We start from the raw sequence: 16769 nt of genomic DNA on the forward strand, positions 1-16769 counted from the left end.
CCCCTCTCTTTCTCTCTCTCTCTTTCTCTTTCTTTCTTTCTCTCTCTTTCTTTCTTTTCCTTCCTTCCTTCCTTCCTTCCTTCCTTCCTTCCTTCCTTCCTTCCTTCCTTCCTTCCTTCCTTCCTTCCTTCCTTCCTTCCTTCCTTCCTTCCTCCTTTTCTCCCTTAATCCCTTCTTCCCTCTTTCTTTCCCTCCCTTCCTTCCTTCCTCCCTTCCTTCCTTCCTTCCTTCCTTCCTCTTCTCCTTTCCTCTCCTCCCCTCTCCCCTCCTCTCCTCTCCTCTCCTCCCCTCTCTCCTCCCCTTTCCTCTCCCCTCCCCTCCTCCCCTTTCCTCTCCCCTCCCCTCCTCTCCTCCCCTTTCCTCTCCCCTCCTCCCCTCTCCCCTCCTCTCCTCCCCTCTCCCCTCCCCTCCCCTCCCCTCTCGTCTCCTCTCCTCTCTTCTCCTCTCCCCTCCTCTCCTCTCGTCTCCTCTCCTCTCCCCTCCCCTCCCCTCTCGTCTCCTCTCCTCTCCTCTCTTCTCCTCTCCCCTCCTCTCCTCCCCTCTCGTCTCCTCTCCTCTCCCCTCCCCTCCCTTCTCCTCCCCTATCCCCTCCTCTCTTCTCCCCTATCCTCCCCTCTCCTCCCCTCTCCCCTCCCCTCCCTTCTCCTCCCCTCTCCCCTCCTCTCCTCCCCCTCCCCTCCCCTCCCCTCTCGTCTCCTCTCCTCTCTTCTCCTCTCCCCTCCTCTCCTCCCCTCTCCTCTCCCCTCCCCTCCTCTCCTCCCCCTCCCCTCCCCTCCCCTCTCGTCTCCTCTCCTCTCTTCTCCTCTCCCCTCCTCTCCTCCCCTCTTCTCTCCCCTCCCCTCCTCTCCTCCCCTCTCCCCTCATCTCCTCCCCTCCCCTCTCCGCTCCCCTCCTCTCCTCCCCTCTCCCCTCCTCTCCCCTCCCCTCCTTTCCTCCCCTCTCCTCCCCCTCCCCTCCCCTCTCCTCCCCTCCCCTCTCCTCCCCTCTCCCCTCCCCTCCTCTCCTCTCCTCTCCTTTCTCTCTCTCTTTCTTTCTTTCTTCCTTTTTCTCTATTTCTTCTTTTCTCTCTCTCTCTTTCTTATTTTTCTTTTTCTTTCGTATTCAAGCCTCCTTTACCAGAATAGTTGTCTTTCTTTTTTCCTTAAGATTTATTTGCTTATTTGAAGTGCAAAGTTACTGAGAATGAGAGAGATAGAGATGTACAGAGATCTTCCATCCTCTGGTTCACTCCCCAAATGGTTTCAACCACCAGCACTGGGCCAGGGTGAAAGCAGGTGCCAGTATCTCCATCAAGGTCTCCCATGTGAATGGGCCCAAGCACTTGGGCCATCTTCTACTGCTTTCCCAGGTGCATTAGCAAGGAGCTAGATCCAAAGTGGAACAGCCAGGACTCAAACCGGAACCTCTATGGGATGTTGGCATTGCAAGAGGTGGCTTAACCTGCTGTGTCACAATGCCAGCCCCTCTGTTAATGTTTCTTTCCAATGATTTAGAAATATCACTATGTACAACTCTTATTGTATATAGTGTAGCAGAGTTGTCAGTTTAAACATTTTATCTGAATGTGTGATGACCCAGGGATGTTACTTAAACTTGTTTTGTTGTTCTGCTGTTTCAGTTTTTAAGTTTACACGCTTGAGTGACACATTTGCTCTGCAGGATACTTTGGTTTATATTTTAATTTTGTGTGACTAGTGACTCCAATCTTTATAGTTATGATTTTTTTACTCTTACAAGGTATAGACTTAATTTAGAGATTCTCAGAAAAGAGGAATTCATTAAGAGACTTCATATTGTAGAAACTTAAGAAATAATGACAACCAGCTCAGGAAGAGCAGAAATCCAAGATATTAGGCAGATAAGTTTTTTTCCTGTTTACCTATTAGTTGTCTTTTATGGTGTGTCTACTATCCTGTACATATCGTCCTTTTCTTTGTTGTCTTTTTCTGTTTGCTAAAGGTGAATATGACCTAAAATAACTCTTCTGATTCCATAAGCCTGACTTTCTTGTTTTAGTGTTCACCATCAATTGGCTCAGTTTCTTTCCTCTTCTCCTTTTCTTTCTCCTTCTCTTCCTCCTTCTTCTTTTTTTTAAGATTTATTTATTATTTTAAAGCAGTGCGACAGTGACAGAGAAAAGGAGAGACAGAGAAATCTTCCATCCACTGATTCATTTCCTAAATGACCAAAACAGCCAGGGCTGGGCCAAGTTAAGCCAGGAGTCTAGAACTCCATTCTGGTCTCCCATATAGGGACCAAGAGCATTAACAAGAAACTGGATTAGAAATTTAGAGTAGCCAGGACTGGTACCAGCATTCTGATATGGGATTCAGGCTTCCCAAATGGTGGCTTAACCTACTGTGTCACAGTCTCCTCATTCAGTTTCTTAAGTTTCCAAATTTCTGAACAAAGTGATTTATTGGCCCAGTTCATCTCTAAGAAAGCCACAAGTGTGAAGTGTTGGTAAGCCTATGAATTATATGATTTTGACAGATATTTGCCTCTGTGAAATTAACTTTGGCTAAGCTGATTTGGGGGTGAGAATTTGGGGTTGTAAAGGACTCAGGAGTGCAGAGAAAGTATGCTTAATTCAGCAGGAAGATGGGCAGGAAAGGCCATATACATCTCTAGTAAATCTACCTTATGCTTGGGTCTGCTTTTTTGCCTACTAGTTGAGATGACTGTGCCCCATATTGGAGTATGTTAGTTTGATTTCTGGCTCTGTTCCCAATTCCAGCTTCTTGAATTGCAGACCGTGGAGGGCAAGTGGTGGTGATGCAAGCAGTTGATTTCCTGCCCACTGATATGAGAGACCAAGAGTGTGATCCTGGCCCTGGCCTTAGCTGTTACAGACATCTGGGGACTGATCCCATTGTGAAAGCTCCCTTTCTGTCTATATCTCCTTCTCTGTCTCTCTGCCTCTCAAAAACAAAAACAAACAAACAAAAAACACAAACTTTTTTTTTTCATTTTTTTCAAAGAATACTGAATCAAAACTTTAGAAAATAATTAAAACATGATGATTATTTACAATGTGCTGGGCATCTTTCCTACTACTATATTTATATTTCTTCATTTAATCATTACAGTTACCATGTGAAGAAAATGCCATTTTTATTCTTCATTTAATGGGCCAAAAACATTACACTAAGAGATTATACAATTTATCCAGAGTAAAGTAGCACAGTTTTGACTTCATTTTGGAGTGTCTGGTTCCAGAACCTAGGTTTGTAGTGCATTACCTCACCACCTTTTCATGGAGAACCATTCAGAAGCCATGTTGAGGGGGACTGGCATTTCACCCAGCGGTTAAGATGTCACATAAAATGCTTGTGTCCCATATCAAGTGCTTGGGTTCCAGTCTCAGCTCCTCTTCTAATTCCAGGTTCAAGCTAATGCATACCCAGGGAGACTGCAGGTGATGACCCAAGCAGTTGGATCCTTGCCACTTGTGTGGGAGACCTGGATTATGTTCTTATCCCTGCCACTTGCTTAGGAGACTTGGATTATGTTTCTCCAGTTGTGTGCACTTTTTCCTTTTTATAGTTTTGATACTTAGTTGCACAAGAGTAAAATTTTAATACATAACAAAAGGTAAAACATCCTATACTTGGTTCTATAAATTGCTTTAACATTGTACCATTGTTGAATCTGCAACACTCTATTCTCTTTTATCTTCTCCTTTTGAGATGTTTTCATTGTTAAGGGACTTTGTGCTTCTCTATTGTTTGTAAACATGGTAAAAATTTCCCAGAGCATTCAAGTAATATTTGTTGATTGAGGAAATGAGAGATGCCTTAACACTTTTGCAGTTGATATCCCTTCTCTGTTCATTTTTGTTTAAAAGTTTTATTCATTTATTAATTTGAAAGGCAAGTGACAGATCAGGAGAGAGAGAAAAAAAGAGAGGGAAATGGAGATATCTTTTATTTATTCCATCCACCAAAGCCCACAACAGGCAGGGTTGGACCAGGCTGAAGTCAGAAGCTAGGAATTCCAGCTGGGTCTCCTACTTGGGTAGCAGGAACCAAGTACTTCAGCCATCATTGGTGGCCTCCCAGGTGCATTGGTGCATTAGCAGGAAGCTGGATCAGAAGTGGAGGTGGGACAGAATCGCAGGCACTCCAGTGTGGGTTGCAGTTGTACCAAGTCTGGCTTAATCTACTGCACCACAATGCAGAGAGAGAGAGAGAGAGGGGAAGAGAGATAGAGAGGTCCTCCATCCACTGGTTCACCCCCCAGATGGCCACAAGGGCCGGAATTGTGCTGATAAGAAGCCAGGAGCCAAGAGCTTCCTTCAGGTCTCCCACACGGGTGCAGGGGCCCAGGCTCTTTGCCCTTCTTCTGCTGCTTTCCAAGGCCATAGCAGAGAACTGGATCAGAAGTGGAGCAGCTGGAGCTTGAACCTGCACCCACGTGGGATGCCAGCACTGTAGGCAGCGGGTTTACCCGCTACGCCAAAGTGGCGGCCCCAGTGTGTGTGTGTTTTCTATTCTTCATATTTCAGTTTTTCTACACTTCTCAAGGCCTGACTTCTTCCTGGCACATTTATGAATTCTTTGGGCCTTAGTACCCAGGTGTTAACTACCTTTTCTTCTTCTTATTCATTGTTAACATTTCTGAGAGAAGACATGTGATTGAACCAGTTCTGTTTTTAAAAAGCTTTATTTATTTATTTGAAACACAAAGGGATAGGCAGTCAGAGCTGCTATTTGCTAGTTAATTTCCTAACTGCCTCCACAACAGCAATGTCTAGGCCAAGTCAAAGCTGGGGGTTGGGAACTCAGTCCAAGTCTCCCACATGGGTGTCAGGAGCCTCATTATTTGAGAAATGACTGCTGCCACCACAGGGTCTTCATTAGCAGGAAGTAGAGTCAGAAGCTAAAGCCAAGGGTCCAATCTAGGCATTCCCCTGTGGGATACTAAGGGGGACTAGGCCTGACCTTTCCATTTTTCTAACATAGATGAATATGACATAGTTCATTGAAGTATCTATGGTCACCTGTTTTTTGTTGTTGTTGTTGTTAGGTGCTCATCTCTACCTCATTTGAGTTGTGCCTAATGAGCAAAGGATATCCATTTTTCAGTGCTTAGGTATATCAGAAAACATTGGTGACAAGTCTAGCATAATATATGAATCTTCTATTTATCATATATCTTAGTATAATCATATACCTTAGTTTATATAGTTGCAATAGTGGTTTAGGTATTATGCATACCACTTTTTAATTAACTTTTAAATTAAGATGTTATTTCTTATTTTTTTATTATTAATGCTGACACAAATGTTGACAATTGAAATAATACAGTAAAAAGATGTATAAAAATTTCATCTCTTCTTTTTATGATGCAACTAACGTTTACAGTCTAGTGTGTATCCTTTCACACCTTATTTCTTATATAACACTTCTTATTCACCCCTTACTTCTTATAACACACAGGGGATTAGTTTGCATTCACTGAAGTAGAATCACTACATACGTACTTCACTATATTTTTCTCAAAAGAATTCATGAAGTAGCCCTTGAAGTCTGTATATATCTCCCATGTTTGCATTCATATAAAATTTGTATTTATATATATTACTAACATATTTACATAAAATGCATGGTAGATTTTTAGGGAGGAGGATCTGTTTGTTTTTTTTCTTTTTTCCTTAGTTATTTTCAAAGTAGCTATCATCCCTTCTACTTACTTTTTTTTTAAACTTTTATTTAATAAATATAAATTTCCAAAGTACAGCTTTGGATTACAGTGGCTCCCCCCCCCCCATAATCTCCCTCCCACCCACAACCCTCCCATCTCCCACTCCCTCTCCCATCCCTTTCACATCAAGATTCATTTTCAATTATCTTTATATACAGAAGATCAATTTAGTATATACTAAGTAAAGATTTCAACAGTTTGCACCCACACAGAAACACAAAGTAAAGTACTGTTTGGGTACTAGTTATACCATTAATTCCCATAGTACAGCACATTAAGGACAGAGATCCTACATGAGGAATAAGTGCACAGTGACTCCTGTTGTTGACTTAACAATTGACACTCTTGTTTATGGTGTCATTAATCACCCTAGGGCTCTTGTCATGAGTTGCCAAGGCTATGAAAGCCTTTTGAGTTCGCCGACTCTGATCAAATTTAGACAAGATCATAGTAAAAGTGGAAATTCTCTCCTCCCTTCAGAGAAAGGTACCTCCTTCTTTGATGGCCTGTTCTTTCTGCTGGGATCTCACTCACAGAGATCTTTCATTTAGGTGTTTTTTTTTTTTTTTTTTTTTTTTTTTTTTTGCCACAGTGTCTTGGCTTTCCATGCCTGAAATACTCTCATGGGCTTTTTATCTAGATTCAAATGCCTTAAGGGCTGATTCTGAGGCCAGAGTGCTGTTTAGGAGATCTGCCATTCTATGAGTCTGCTGTGTATCCCACTTCCCATGTTGGATCATTCTCTCCTTTTTAGTTCTGTCAGTTAGTATTAGCAGACACTAGTCTTGTTTGTGTGATCCCTTTGACTCTTAGTCCTATCATTATGATCAATTATAAACCGAAACTGATCACTTTGACTAGTGAGATGGCATTGGTACATGACACCTTGATGCATCCCTCTACTTACTAACCCCCTCTCCCAATAAATGTGGTAACTAATGCTATAAAATATGCTGGGTGTTCTTCCATATTTTTCTCCATGCTTATTATTATATATATAAATACTTATATATATGTATGTTTCAAACAAACCCATTTATATCGTTTTGTAGTCATTCCCTTAAAAAAAAAAAGGTGGGGGCTTTTAATATACCTCTGTGTTTAGTAGATAAATTGTATTAGAAATACTTTGTGAAAATTTCTTTAAGTCTGTTGGCTCTAAGTGGAATAGCCCTAATTCTTTTTCTTGAACATTTACAAATTTTTTTCTTCCCTTTTCAACATTTTATTATGAAAAATATTAAATATACAGAAAAACTGAAAGATTATTATAGTGAATACTTATAACTTCAAAGTTATTAACATTCTATGATATTTGTATTTCATATACTATTTTTTTATCTATCTTTGAAAATTAAATGTAGACATCATGACATTTAATCCTAAATCCTGTAGCACATAGCTCTATGAATAAGGAGATTCCTCTTTATATCCACATTATCATTATGACACTGAAGAAAGTATTACTGTTATGTCATCTCATACTCAGTGGATTATTCAACTTTGTTGATTCAAAAGCATCCTTTATAATTGTTTTATTTTGAAATAAGACCAAATTGAAGTTACTCCTTGCAAATACTTCTTTTTATGATAATTGGCAGCAGTTTGCCTACCCTTTTTATCTCTTTTGATCTGACTTCTTGAAAACTGTTGCCCATTAATTTGTAAAATGTCTTCCATCTAGGATTTGCCTGAGTTTCTTCTCATGATGTTATTTAACTTGTTCTTGTCCTCCACCTTTTCTGTGCATCAAAAATTAGCTATAGATCGTTGATTAGATTCAGATAAAACATTTCTGGAAAGAATATAGGAGATGCTATGAACTTTATATTGCATCACATCAGGAAACATAATGTTAAATTTTTCCACTATTCATGCAGCTAAGTTTGACCACTTCTTCCAGATCATGATTTCCAGGTATGTTCTCTATAAAGGAACATTCTTCTGCTTTTAATAGTAAATAATCTTGGGGTGATAACTTGGTATGATGTGAATATCTTATTTTCCAACACATAGCCTTGTACCCCATGAATTTAACATTCCTTACACACTTTTATATATGTCTTTTATTACTTTATGTGTTGTGATTTGCATATCTGCTAATTTTATTATGTTTTTTATATTTGTCATCTGGCATAACATTATTCTCTAGTGAAGAACTTTCACTTTTATCTTTTGAAATTTCAGAGTTTTCAATTACTTTTCATTGTGTTAATACCAACTAGTTATTATTCTTTTTTGATGCAGAGTTTCCAAGTTTGGCCAGTGGCTGACTAGTCAAGCTCTCTTCTCTGTTCTTTTGATGTGATTCTATTCTTTACACAATGGCTGTACATTAACCCAGTAATGAGCAACATGACTATTCTTACCCCATCATGGACATTTACTTTGTTTCCAGTATATTTACCACCACAAATAATACTAAACAAAACATCCATTCTTTTAAATAAACTTGTCCTTTAACTCCATTTTCCATGAAAAAATTTAATTTATTAATTTGAAAGGCAGTGTGACAGAGAGAGGAAGAAAGATCTTCCATTTGCTGGTTCATTTACCAAATGCTTGCAGTATCCTTGGCTGGGAGAGGCTAAAGGTAGAACCCAGGAAATCCACTTGGGTCTCCCACAAGGGTGTCAGGAACCCACACACTTAGGTCATCATCTGCTGCCTCCCAGGTACGTTATCAGGAAGCTGGATGAGAAGGAGTGGTAGAACTCAATCCTAGGCATTACCATATGGGATGCTGGTGTTCTAAGTCGTTGCTTAATATGCCGTAACACCCACCCCAAAATTCTTGTATATATATATTCTTATATGCAATTAGCAGACTTTTAAAAACATAATTATGATATAGCTGTGCTCATTTTACTTTTCTAATTAAGTTCCCTGCTCCTATAGGTTATCCTTTTTTTAAAATACTTATTTATTTCAAAAGCAGAGGAGAGACAGAGAATTAAAGAAATTTTCCATTCAGTGATTTACTCCCCAAAATGTCTGTAATGGCCAGGGCTGGGCCAGGCTGAAGCCAGGAGCCTGGAACTTCATCTGGGTTCCATGTGGGTGTCACTTGGGCCATTTTCCATTGCTTTCTCAGGCACATTAGCAGGGAGCTGGATGAGAAATCAAGTAGCCAGGACTTGAACTGGCACTCTGATATGGGGTGCCAGTGGTCAAAGGCAGCAGTTTAACCTGCTGAGCCACAATGCTGACTGATTTTCCTTCTAAAACTAGGAATAGTGCTGAAATAATGCCATTCTTACTTCACCTTAGTCTAGCCACATTACACTGCCATAATACCTTTGTTTCAAGAGCTTATTTTTCCTTTTTGCTTATTGGTTTACTTGTTGTCTCCCAACATACAATGTAAGTTAATAGCAAGACCATTGATTTATTTTTCATTGGTTGTATCTGGTACCTCATAGTCAGAAATTGTATATAGGTAAATATTTGCTGAATGATTGATTGATTGAATGGATGAATGGATAACTATCTAATTATATTTCTTGAGTCTCAGTTTAATTTTTGTTGCCTATTGTGCTTTGTATTTTTAATTTTTAAAAAAGTTAGCTTACAGAAGGGTCTGTGCTAAAAACATTTTTTGATAATTGGAGAAATAATCCCTTGTAATTGTAAGGAGGGTTTTGTCCTTTTTTTGGTGTTTTTCTGGGTTAAATGAATTCTAAAATTTGAAAAATAAAGGTTTACACAAACATTACTGATTGTTTTTGAAAACACTTTTTTTTTTTTTCCTGAAGGTTTTCTGCTTGACATTACTGGCATATAAAATTCTTATGGATCTTATTAGATGTTAGATGTTTGGAAGTAAATTACCCTTGAGGATCCTGGGTTGTCTTTAGACAACAGAAATGTTCTCAAAATACTCTTGGGAATAATTATTATGAAACATAATACATTCTTTGCAAAGAGATCTGGTTTATTTTAAGTAGTAGAATGGCTACTTCTTGAATCTGGGATCTGATATAGCCTGGTTAAATACATAGTAATTTGTTTAATAATATATAGTGCAGCATTTATTTTGCAGGTTTATTTATATTAATTCAATTTATTAAACTTTTACATGTATTTATACTTGGAGATTATAAAAATTGCATGATGTCTGAAATAATTACTACTTTGTATTGCAGAATGTGCCCATTTACTTTTGGCTCACAATGCTCCAGTAAAGGTGAAAAATGCTCAGGGATGGAGCCCTCTGGCGGAAGCCATCAGCTATGGAGATAGACAGATGAGTAAGCAATGTGAATTACTGTCATTGATATATGTTCTAAAAATATGAAGTGATGCATTTGAAATATTTTAATTTAGTTTTACTTTCTATACTATGAAACTTCACAGTTACCTATAAACTTGTTTATGAATTATTTATGGTTTAGGAATTTAAACATTGAATAGTACACAAAAAGAATTGAGGAATCTTGTTTAAAAGAATATGTTTTTTTTAAGTATTCTTTTTTTTTTAAAGATTTATTTATTTATTTGAAAGGCAGAGTTACAGAGAGACAGAGGCAGAGAGAGAGAGATAGAGAGAGGTCTTCCATCCACTAGTTCACTCCCCAAATGGCCACAATGGCCAGAGGTGCGCTATCTGAAGCCAGGAGCCAGGAGCTTCTTCCTTGCACACCAGTGCAGGGGCCCAAGGACTTGGGCCATCTTCTACTGCTTTTCCAAGCCATAGCAGAGAGCTGGATCAGAAGTGGAGAAGCTGAGACTTGAACCAACGCCCATATGAGATGCCAGCACTGTAGGCGGCGGCCTTTCCACCCTATACCGCAGTGCAGGTCCCCCGAACCATTCTATCTTACTGATATTCTTTGATTTTTTTTTTTAATTCATCCGAACTAAATGACTTTTTTAAATGTTGAGACCTAACTGTCCTTTCTGGCAACTGCTTAATTATTTGGATCATTAATTGGAACTAAAAATGATCATAGTGTTAGAACAGTTATCTGCTCTGGTTCCTGCATGTAGGCCTTGCTGGAAGTGAGCAGCAAGACTCCTCTATTTTGTTAGAATCTTTAAGCAAGTATTCTAAAACTTGTTCATGTATGTTTTTATAATATATGGAGTGTTCATTTATTACTCATCTCCGATAATTTTATTTTTCAGCTTTACATGAAAGGTCTTATTTTTGTCAAGTACATCTCAATCACTGAAATATTTCTACAACTTGAATCTAGATGAGTGGTGATTTTTATCTTCTTAGGACTATCTGTTTATGGTTTGATGTTAAAATTATCAATTAAATCTGGCTTTATAGAAGGAAATAGAAAATATTGGCAGTTTTATTAAAGAAATACGTAACATTGAGCACTTAGGAAATTGCATGGATTTAGTCTAATCTGATGCTAAGTTTTAGGCTCATCAGGATACTTTCTTATGGATTATCTTTATATATATTCCACATACTACATTTTTGTGGACGTTTGTACTCCTTGGACAACTTTTTTTTTTTTTTTTGACAGGCAGAGTGGACAGTGAGAGAGAGACAGAGAGAAAGGTCTTCCTTTGCCATTGGTTCACCCTCCAATGGCCGCCGCGGCCGGTGCGCTGCAGCCGGTGCACCGCGCTGATCCGATGGCAGGAGCCAGGTGCTTCTCCTGGTCTCCCATGGGGTGCAGGGCACAAGCACTTGGGCCATCCTCCACTGCCTTCCCGGGCCACAGCAGAGAGCTGGCCTGGAAGAGGGGCAACCGGGACAGAATCCGGCGCCCCGACCAGGACTAGAACCCCGTGTGCCAGCGCCGCAAGGCGGAGGATTAGCCTAGTGAGCCGCGGCGCCGGCTTCCTTGGCCAACTTTTAATGGTGAATTGTATTTAGGCCTAAGTATAATATGAAATAAAATTTTAATATTTTAACAACTAAAAATCTATGCTTTTTTTTATGTCCTTCCTAGAAAAACATCAAAAGACCCTTAGGAGAGTAAGAAATAATACTAATTGGAGAATTACTTCAGAGAAAAGATAAAAATGTACAAATCCAAAAGACACTGGGAATTAATTAAAAGTTGCAACAACTATCTTAAGAAACTTTCTTTGCTCTTTTCACTCAGTAGCAAGATGGAGAAGAAGGTAGATGGACTCCTGACTTTCTGAGCCTCAGTGAGATTTTTGTGACTTGTAAGGATTCTTTTATTCAAAATCAATGAATACCACTGAGGCCTTAGTATGAAGGCATGTGTGCTGTACTGTGTGTATTATGTGGAGATCAAAGTCATGATCTCTGCTGTTTAGGAATTTATAATGTACTGGGAAGGTAAAATAAAATTTCATGGAAATTTAGTTATAGGATACTTAGAAATAGATTTTAATGACAAAGACTAAAGCTCATATAGTTGAGTTCTAGTCTTAAAGTGATTTTTTTTTTTTTTTTTTTTTGGACAGGCAGAGTGGATAGTGAGAGAGAGAGAGACAGAGAGAAAGGTCTTCCTTTTGGTTCACCCTGCAGTGGCCGCCACGGCTGGCGCGCTGCACTGATCTGAAGGCAGGAGCCAGGTGCTTCTCCTGGTCTCCCATGGGGTGCAGAGCCCAAGCACTTGGGCCATCCTCCACTGCCTTCCCCGGGCCACAGCAGAGAGCTGGCCTGGAAGAGGGGCAACCGGGACAGAATCCGGCGCCACGACCGGGACTAGAACCCGATGTGCTGGCGCCGCTAGGTAAGGATTAGCCTATTGAGCTGCGGCGCTGGCCTTAAAGTGATTTTTTTAATAGAGATCTTGAATATCCATTCTGAATAGTATCACATTGTATATAATTATGTAATTAGATGCCCATAATTTTACTCAGTGCTTATATTTTTATAATTTCCTATCACATGAAATAGATATTCAATTGAACAACTTATATGCATATTTAGAAATATTAATGCAAATATATTTATAATGTTAAACATATGTCTATACTTTGAAGTTATTTTTAGTACTATGATTTGAGTTTTTGATCAATGTTACATTGAGATTTTCTGGGAAGAGAAAATTAGTTTTTTTGTTTGTTTGTTTGTTTTTTTTTTTAATCAATGATATTCGGGCTGGCACCGTGGCTCACTTGGCTAATCCTCTACCTGCGGCACTGGCATCCCATATGGTGCCAGGTTCTAGTCACGGTTGCTTCTCTTCCAGTCCAGCTCTCTGCTGTGACCCAGGAGGGCAGTGGAGGATGGCCCAAGTACTTGGGCCCCTGCACCTGCATGGGAGACCAGGAAGAAACACCTGGCTCCTGGCTTCGGATCCGTGCAGTGCCGGCTGTAGCGGCCATTTGGGGGAGTGAACCAATGGAAGGAAGACCTTTCTCTCTGTCTTTCTCTCTCACTGTCTATAACTCTACCTGTCAAAAAAAAAAAAAAAAAAGTCAATGATATTGTAATATTACTAGCAAGAACTTTTTGAGCTGTTTGGTTTTTTGTTCTGATGTCTGTTATTTTGGTGATATTCATGTGCTACAGAAACATCATACAATGTTAAACTTCTTGTCACAAATTTTAGTAGAATTTCAAGATTTTCTGCCTTATGAGGGTTTCTTGGTGAACAATCATCGGCCCGTGCCAGTATCAGGGAAAGAAGGCTACAACTTAAGTCTTTTCCCAATTTATCCCCATCTATGGTCCCCAGCATTCCTCTGAACTAGACAGCTCTGGTTTCTTGTGCTCACTGAGACCTACTTGTGTTTGTCTCTCCTGGAGTTGCTCATAGTTTGCACAGATTCATGTTACAATAGTTTTGGAAATTTTATCAGCCTCTGTATTTTTTTTTTGTGTGTGGCCTATCAGCAGTTAATGTAGAGGGAAAGAGACAGCTAGGTGTCCATGGTGGTTTGCAGTCTTGAAGTAGCAGTCTTCCTCATTTAGTTGGTGCTTTGTTTCTTTTCTAGAGAAGCCTTTCCCAGCTTCCGGACTAGATAAAGTTCTCCTTGTCATGCATTTACACAGTGGTATAGTAATTTCCTTTGCAGTAATCCACATGCTTCTGATTAATTGTGCAATGTCTGTTCCCTACCCTGTATCTGGATGATATAAGCTCTGTGAGAATCATGCATATGTTGCCTTACTCACTGCTTTATCTCTGACACAATATTTTTTGGAAGAGTTATTTTATTTATTTGAAAGGCAAAGTTAGAGAGAGGGAGAGAGTGTCGTGTGCCTACTGTCGCGTAGCTTAACAGTAGCAAGTGCAACGTACGACTTATCAGTCACGGGGAAGAAAGGAACACACGGACACAGACTGTTTTTTCCAATTTTATTGTTCACACACCGGGGACACACCAGGGGTTTTATATCACACTACTCATCAGCATGCTCACTGGGGTCAATACACTTATCAGTATCAATATATTTATCAATCTATACTATTTAATACACTTATCAATAAACTTAACAGTACTATTTAATGTGACTTAACTACTTAACTATTTAACCACTTAACTACTTAACCACTTAACTATTTAACTTAACTACTTAATTACTTAACTTAACCACTTAACTTAATACATCTACCCAATCTTAACAATATCACTTATCTGCCAGGAAATCAGTATTATTATACCACAAGTCACAACAAACACTGTCAAAATAGTCTTAGGTATATCACAATGAACAATACAAGCACTGCAAAAAGATTCAATACATAACATTGGTTTGCTATGTATCTAGGCTTGCATCACTGTCACGAATGTGTTTCTCCTGCGGGGAGTGTCCAGTGTCCAGAGTTCAATGTCCTAACAGGGACGGAACTCGGACCAGTCACTTACAGGCAGGAAGTCATGGGAAGGTTAGCACTCAGGGCAGTAGGCTCAAAGTTCCCAGGCGGATGGCCAGGCGAGAAGTTGGAGAGGTCCTTTGCTGAGAAGCCTGGTCCAGCTTTGTGGTCAGGTCTGGCAGTAAGCTGATAAGGACTCCAGGCAGGGCGGTGAGACGGCATCTTGGCTGGTCAGACATGGCGGCAGGATAGCAAGGCAGCAGCTCCAGATGGCCTCTTGATCCCGTAGTCGCTTTGTTCCACGTAGCAAAACCTAGCGGGCTGGCTCTTTGACTCCAAGTGCGAGGAGATCCAGAGGTTCGCTCGCACTGGGCCACACACACACACACACACAGACAGTGGGGTAGTATAGCTCAGGGACAGCTCTGCAGGTCGGCTTGTGCCGTTACCTGCTCCATGCAGAGTAGCGGGCTGCCTCTTCAGCTCCGGATGTGTGGAGATCCGGAGGTTCACACACACCGGGCCCTTTACTCGGCTGCAAGGCTGAAAGTGTTACAGCAACTTTTATTAGACAGGAACAAGACTGGAACGGGACAGCTCATGCGGCTAAGGCCACCCAGGAACAGCAGCTAAGGCCGCTCAGGAACAGGTGCAGCTCCGAGAGCTGTGGCTGGAACAGGTCAGGAACGGGTCAGGATCTCTTCAGTGACAGCTCGGTGACAGCTCAGTTCAGCTCCGCTCTTCTTTCTTCCACTCCCAGTGGTTTAAATGCACCAGGGCATGATCCTTGAAAGGATGGAGAGCGGCATTAGGGCTCCCTTTTTATCCTCATTTTTTGGCAGTCCTCCAATTTGCCATCATACAACTTGTGCAGTTTTTATTGGTTCTTACTTATGTTCGAATGGTCCAGTCAATACTGTTCCCGCCTTACTTATGTTGAATGGTCCAGTCAATACTGTTCCCGCCTTACTTATGTTTGAATGGTCCAGTCAATACTGTTCCCGCCTTACTTATGTTTGAATGGTCCAGTCAGCGTAGGTAGGAGGGTATTGCCCATAGCGCACTGTTATCTGACTGACTAGGGATGTCTGCTTGGTATGATTAGGAGCATCTCCCTAAAAGCCATTAGGTATTGCCTCAGCTCCTGACTTATAACAACTCACTTTACTTTTATTTTTGTGGCTAGTGGTAATTTCTTAACTCAATGTTTTACTGTGTTTCCACAGTTCATCTCCTTTTCAGGTAAGCAGTGATCCGTGACTGTTTCTGAGACTCCTGTGGGATTCTCCACGGAGAGACATTGATTTTTCCATCTACTGTTTTATACCCAAATGGCCTGTGCTGGGTCAAGCCAAAGCTAGGAGCCTGGAACTCTATCTGGGCTTCCTACATGGGTGGCAGAGGCACTTGGGCCCAGGTGCATTAGTGGGGAGCTGGCTGGGAAGTGGAACAGCTGGACCTAAAACCTGTGCACATATGGTGATACCAGCATCACAGATTGCAAGGCCTCTGTCTTTCCAATGAATTAATGAAGAAGTGATTAAAAACTACAAAGAAAATTTGAGACTACTTATCAAGAATCAAATTTTTTCTTAAAAGTATTGGACTTTAATTTTCCATAACTCTCTTGAGTGTTTAAAACTGTTTAATTTTTTGTATTATGTGAAAGTAATGATGTTTGTTGTAGAAAATTAGGAAATTATAGGGGAAAAAAGAAGAAAATAATTTAATACAAAGGTAGCCACTTAACAATTTGTTATATTTTGTTTTTTTTTTTTTTTTTTCTGGTCATATTACTCTCCTTTTTGTTTATTTATGAGAAAGAATGAGAGAGAGCAAGGGAGCGGGAAGAGAGAGTGAGCAGGCATTCCCACCTGCCAATTTACTCCTAGTTGCCTGCAATGTCTGGAGCTTGGCCAAGCTGAAGATGTGAGCTAGAAATTCAATCTGGGTATTCCATGTGAGTAGCAGGCATTCATACTCTACCTATCACCACTGTGTCCCAGGATCCACCCTTGCAGGAAGCTGGAGTCAGGAGCTAGAGCCAGGTTTTCCAGTGAGGAATGTGGGCACCTTTGTTGACATCTTTTTTTTTTTTTTAAGATTTATTTATTTATTTGAAAGGCAGAGTTACAGAAAGACAGAGAGAGACATAGAGACCATATGTTGGTTCACTTCCCAAAATGGCTGCAAAGGCTGAAATTTGGCCAATCTGAAGCTAGGAGCCAGGAACTTCTTCTAGGTCTCCCACATGGGTTCAAGGACCCAAGGACTTGGGCCATTTTCCACTGCTTTCCCAGGCACATTGGCAGAGAGCTGGATCAGAAGTGGAGCAGCTGGGACTCGAACTGATAG

General features: G+C 40.4%; 1 protein-coding gene across 7 annotated transcripts in view; it reads left to right on the forward strand.

The window, feature by feature from the left end:
- Positions 1 to 16769, forward strand: part of ANKRD13C (ankyrin repeat domain 13C) — a 132245-nt gene that overhangs the window by 36399 nt on the left and 79077 nt on the right. For 4 of the 7 annotated variants that reach the window (XR_016237282.1, XM_002715925.6, XM_008265068.5 and 1 more), the window contains exon 3: positions 9852 to 9956. The exons of the other annotated variants lie outside the window; for them this stretch is intronic. Coding sequence is in view for 3 of the 4 variants with exons in the window: in XM_002715925.6 (XP_002715971.2) it covers positions 9852 to 9956 (105 nt within the window). In the remaining variant the exon portion in view is untranslated. The remainder of the gene's footprint in view (positions 1 to 9851; positions 9957 to 16769) is intronic. 7 annotated transcript variants of the gene reach the window in all.

The sequence above is a fragment of the Oryctolagus cuniculus genome, chromosome 7, assembly GCF_051225735.1.
Source record: "Oryctolagus cuniculus isolate XC-2025 breed Fujian yellow rabbit chromosome 7, ASM5122573v1, whole genome shotgun sequence".
Classification (NCBI taxonomy): Eukaryota; Metazoa; Chordata; class Mammalia; order Lagomorpha; family Leporidae; genus Oryctolagus; species Oryctolagus cuniculus.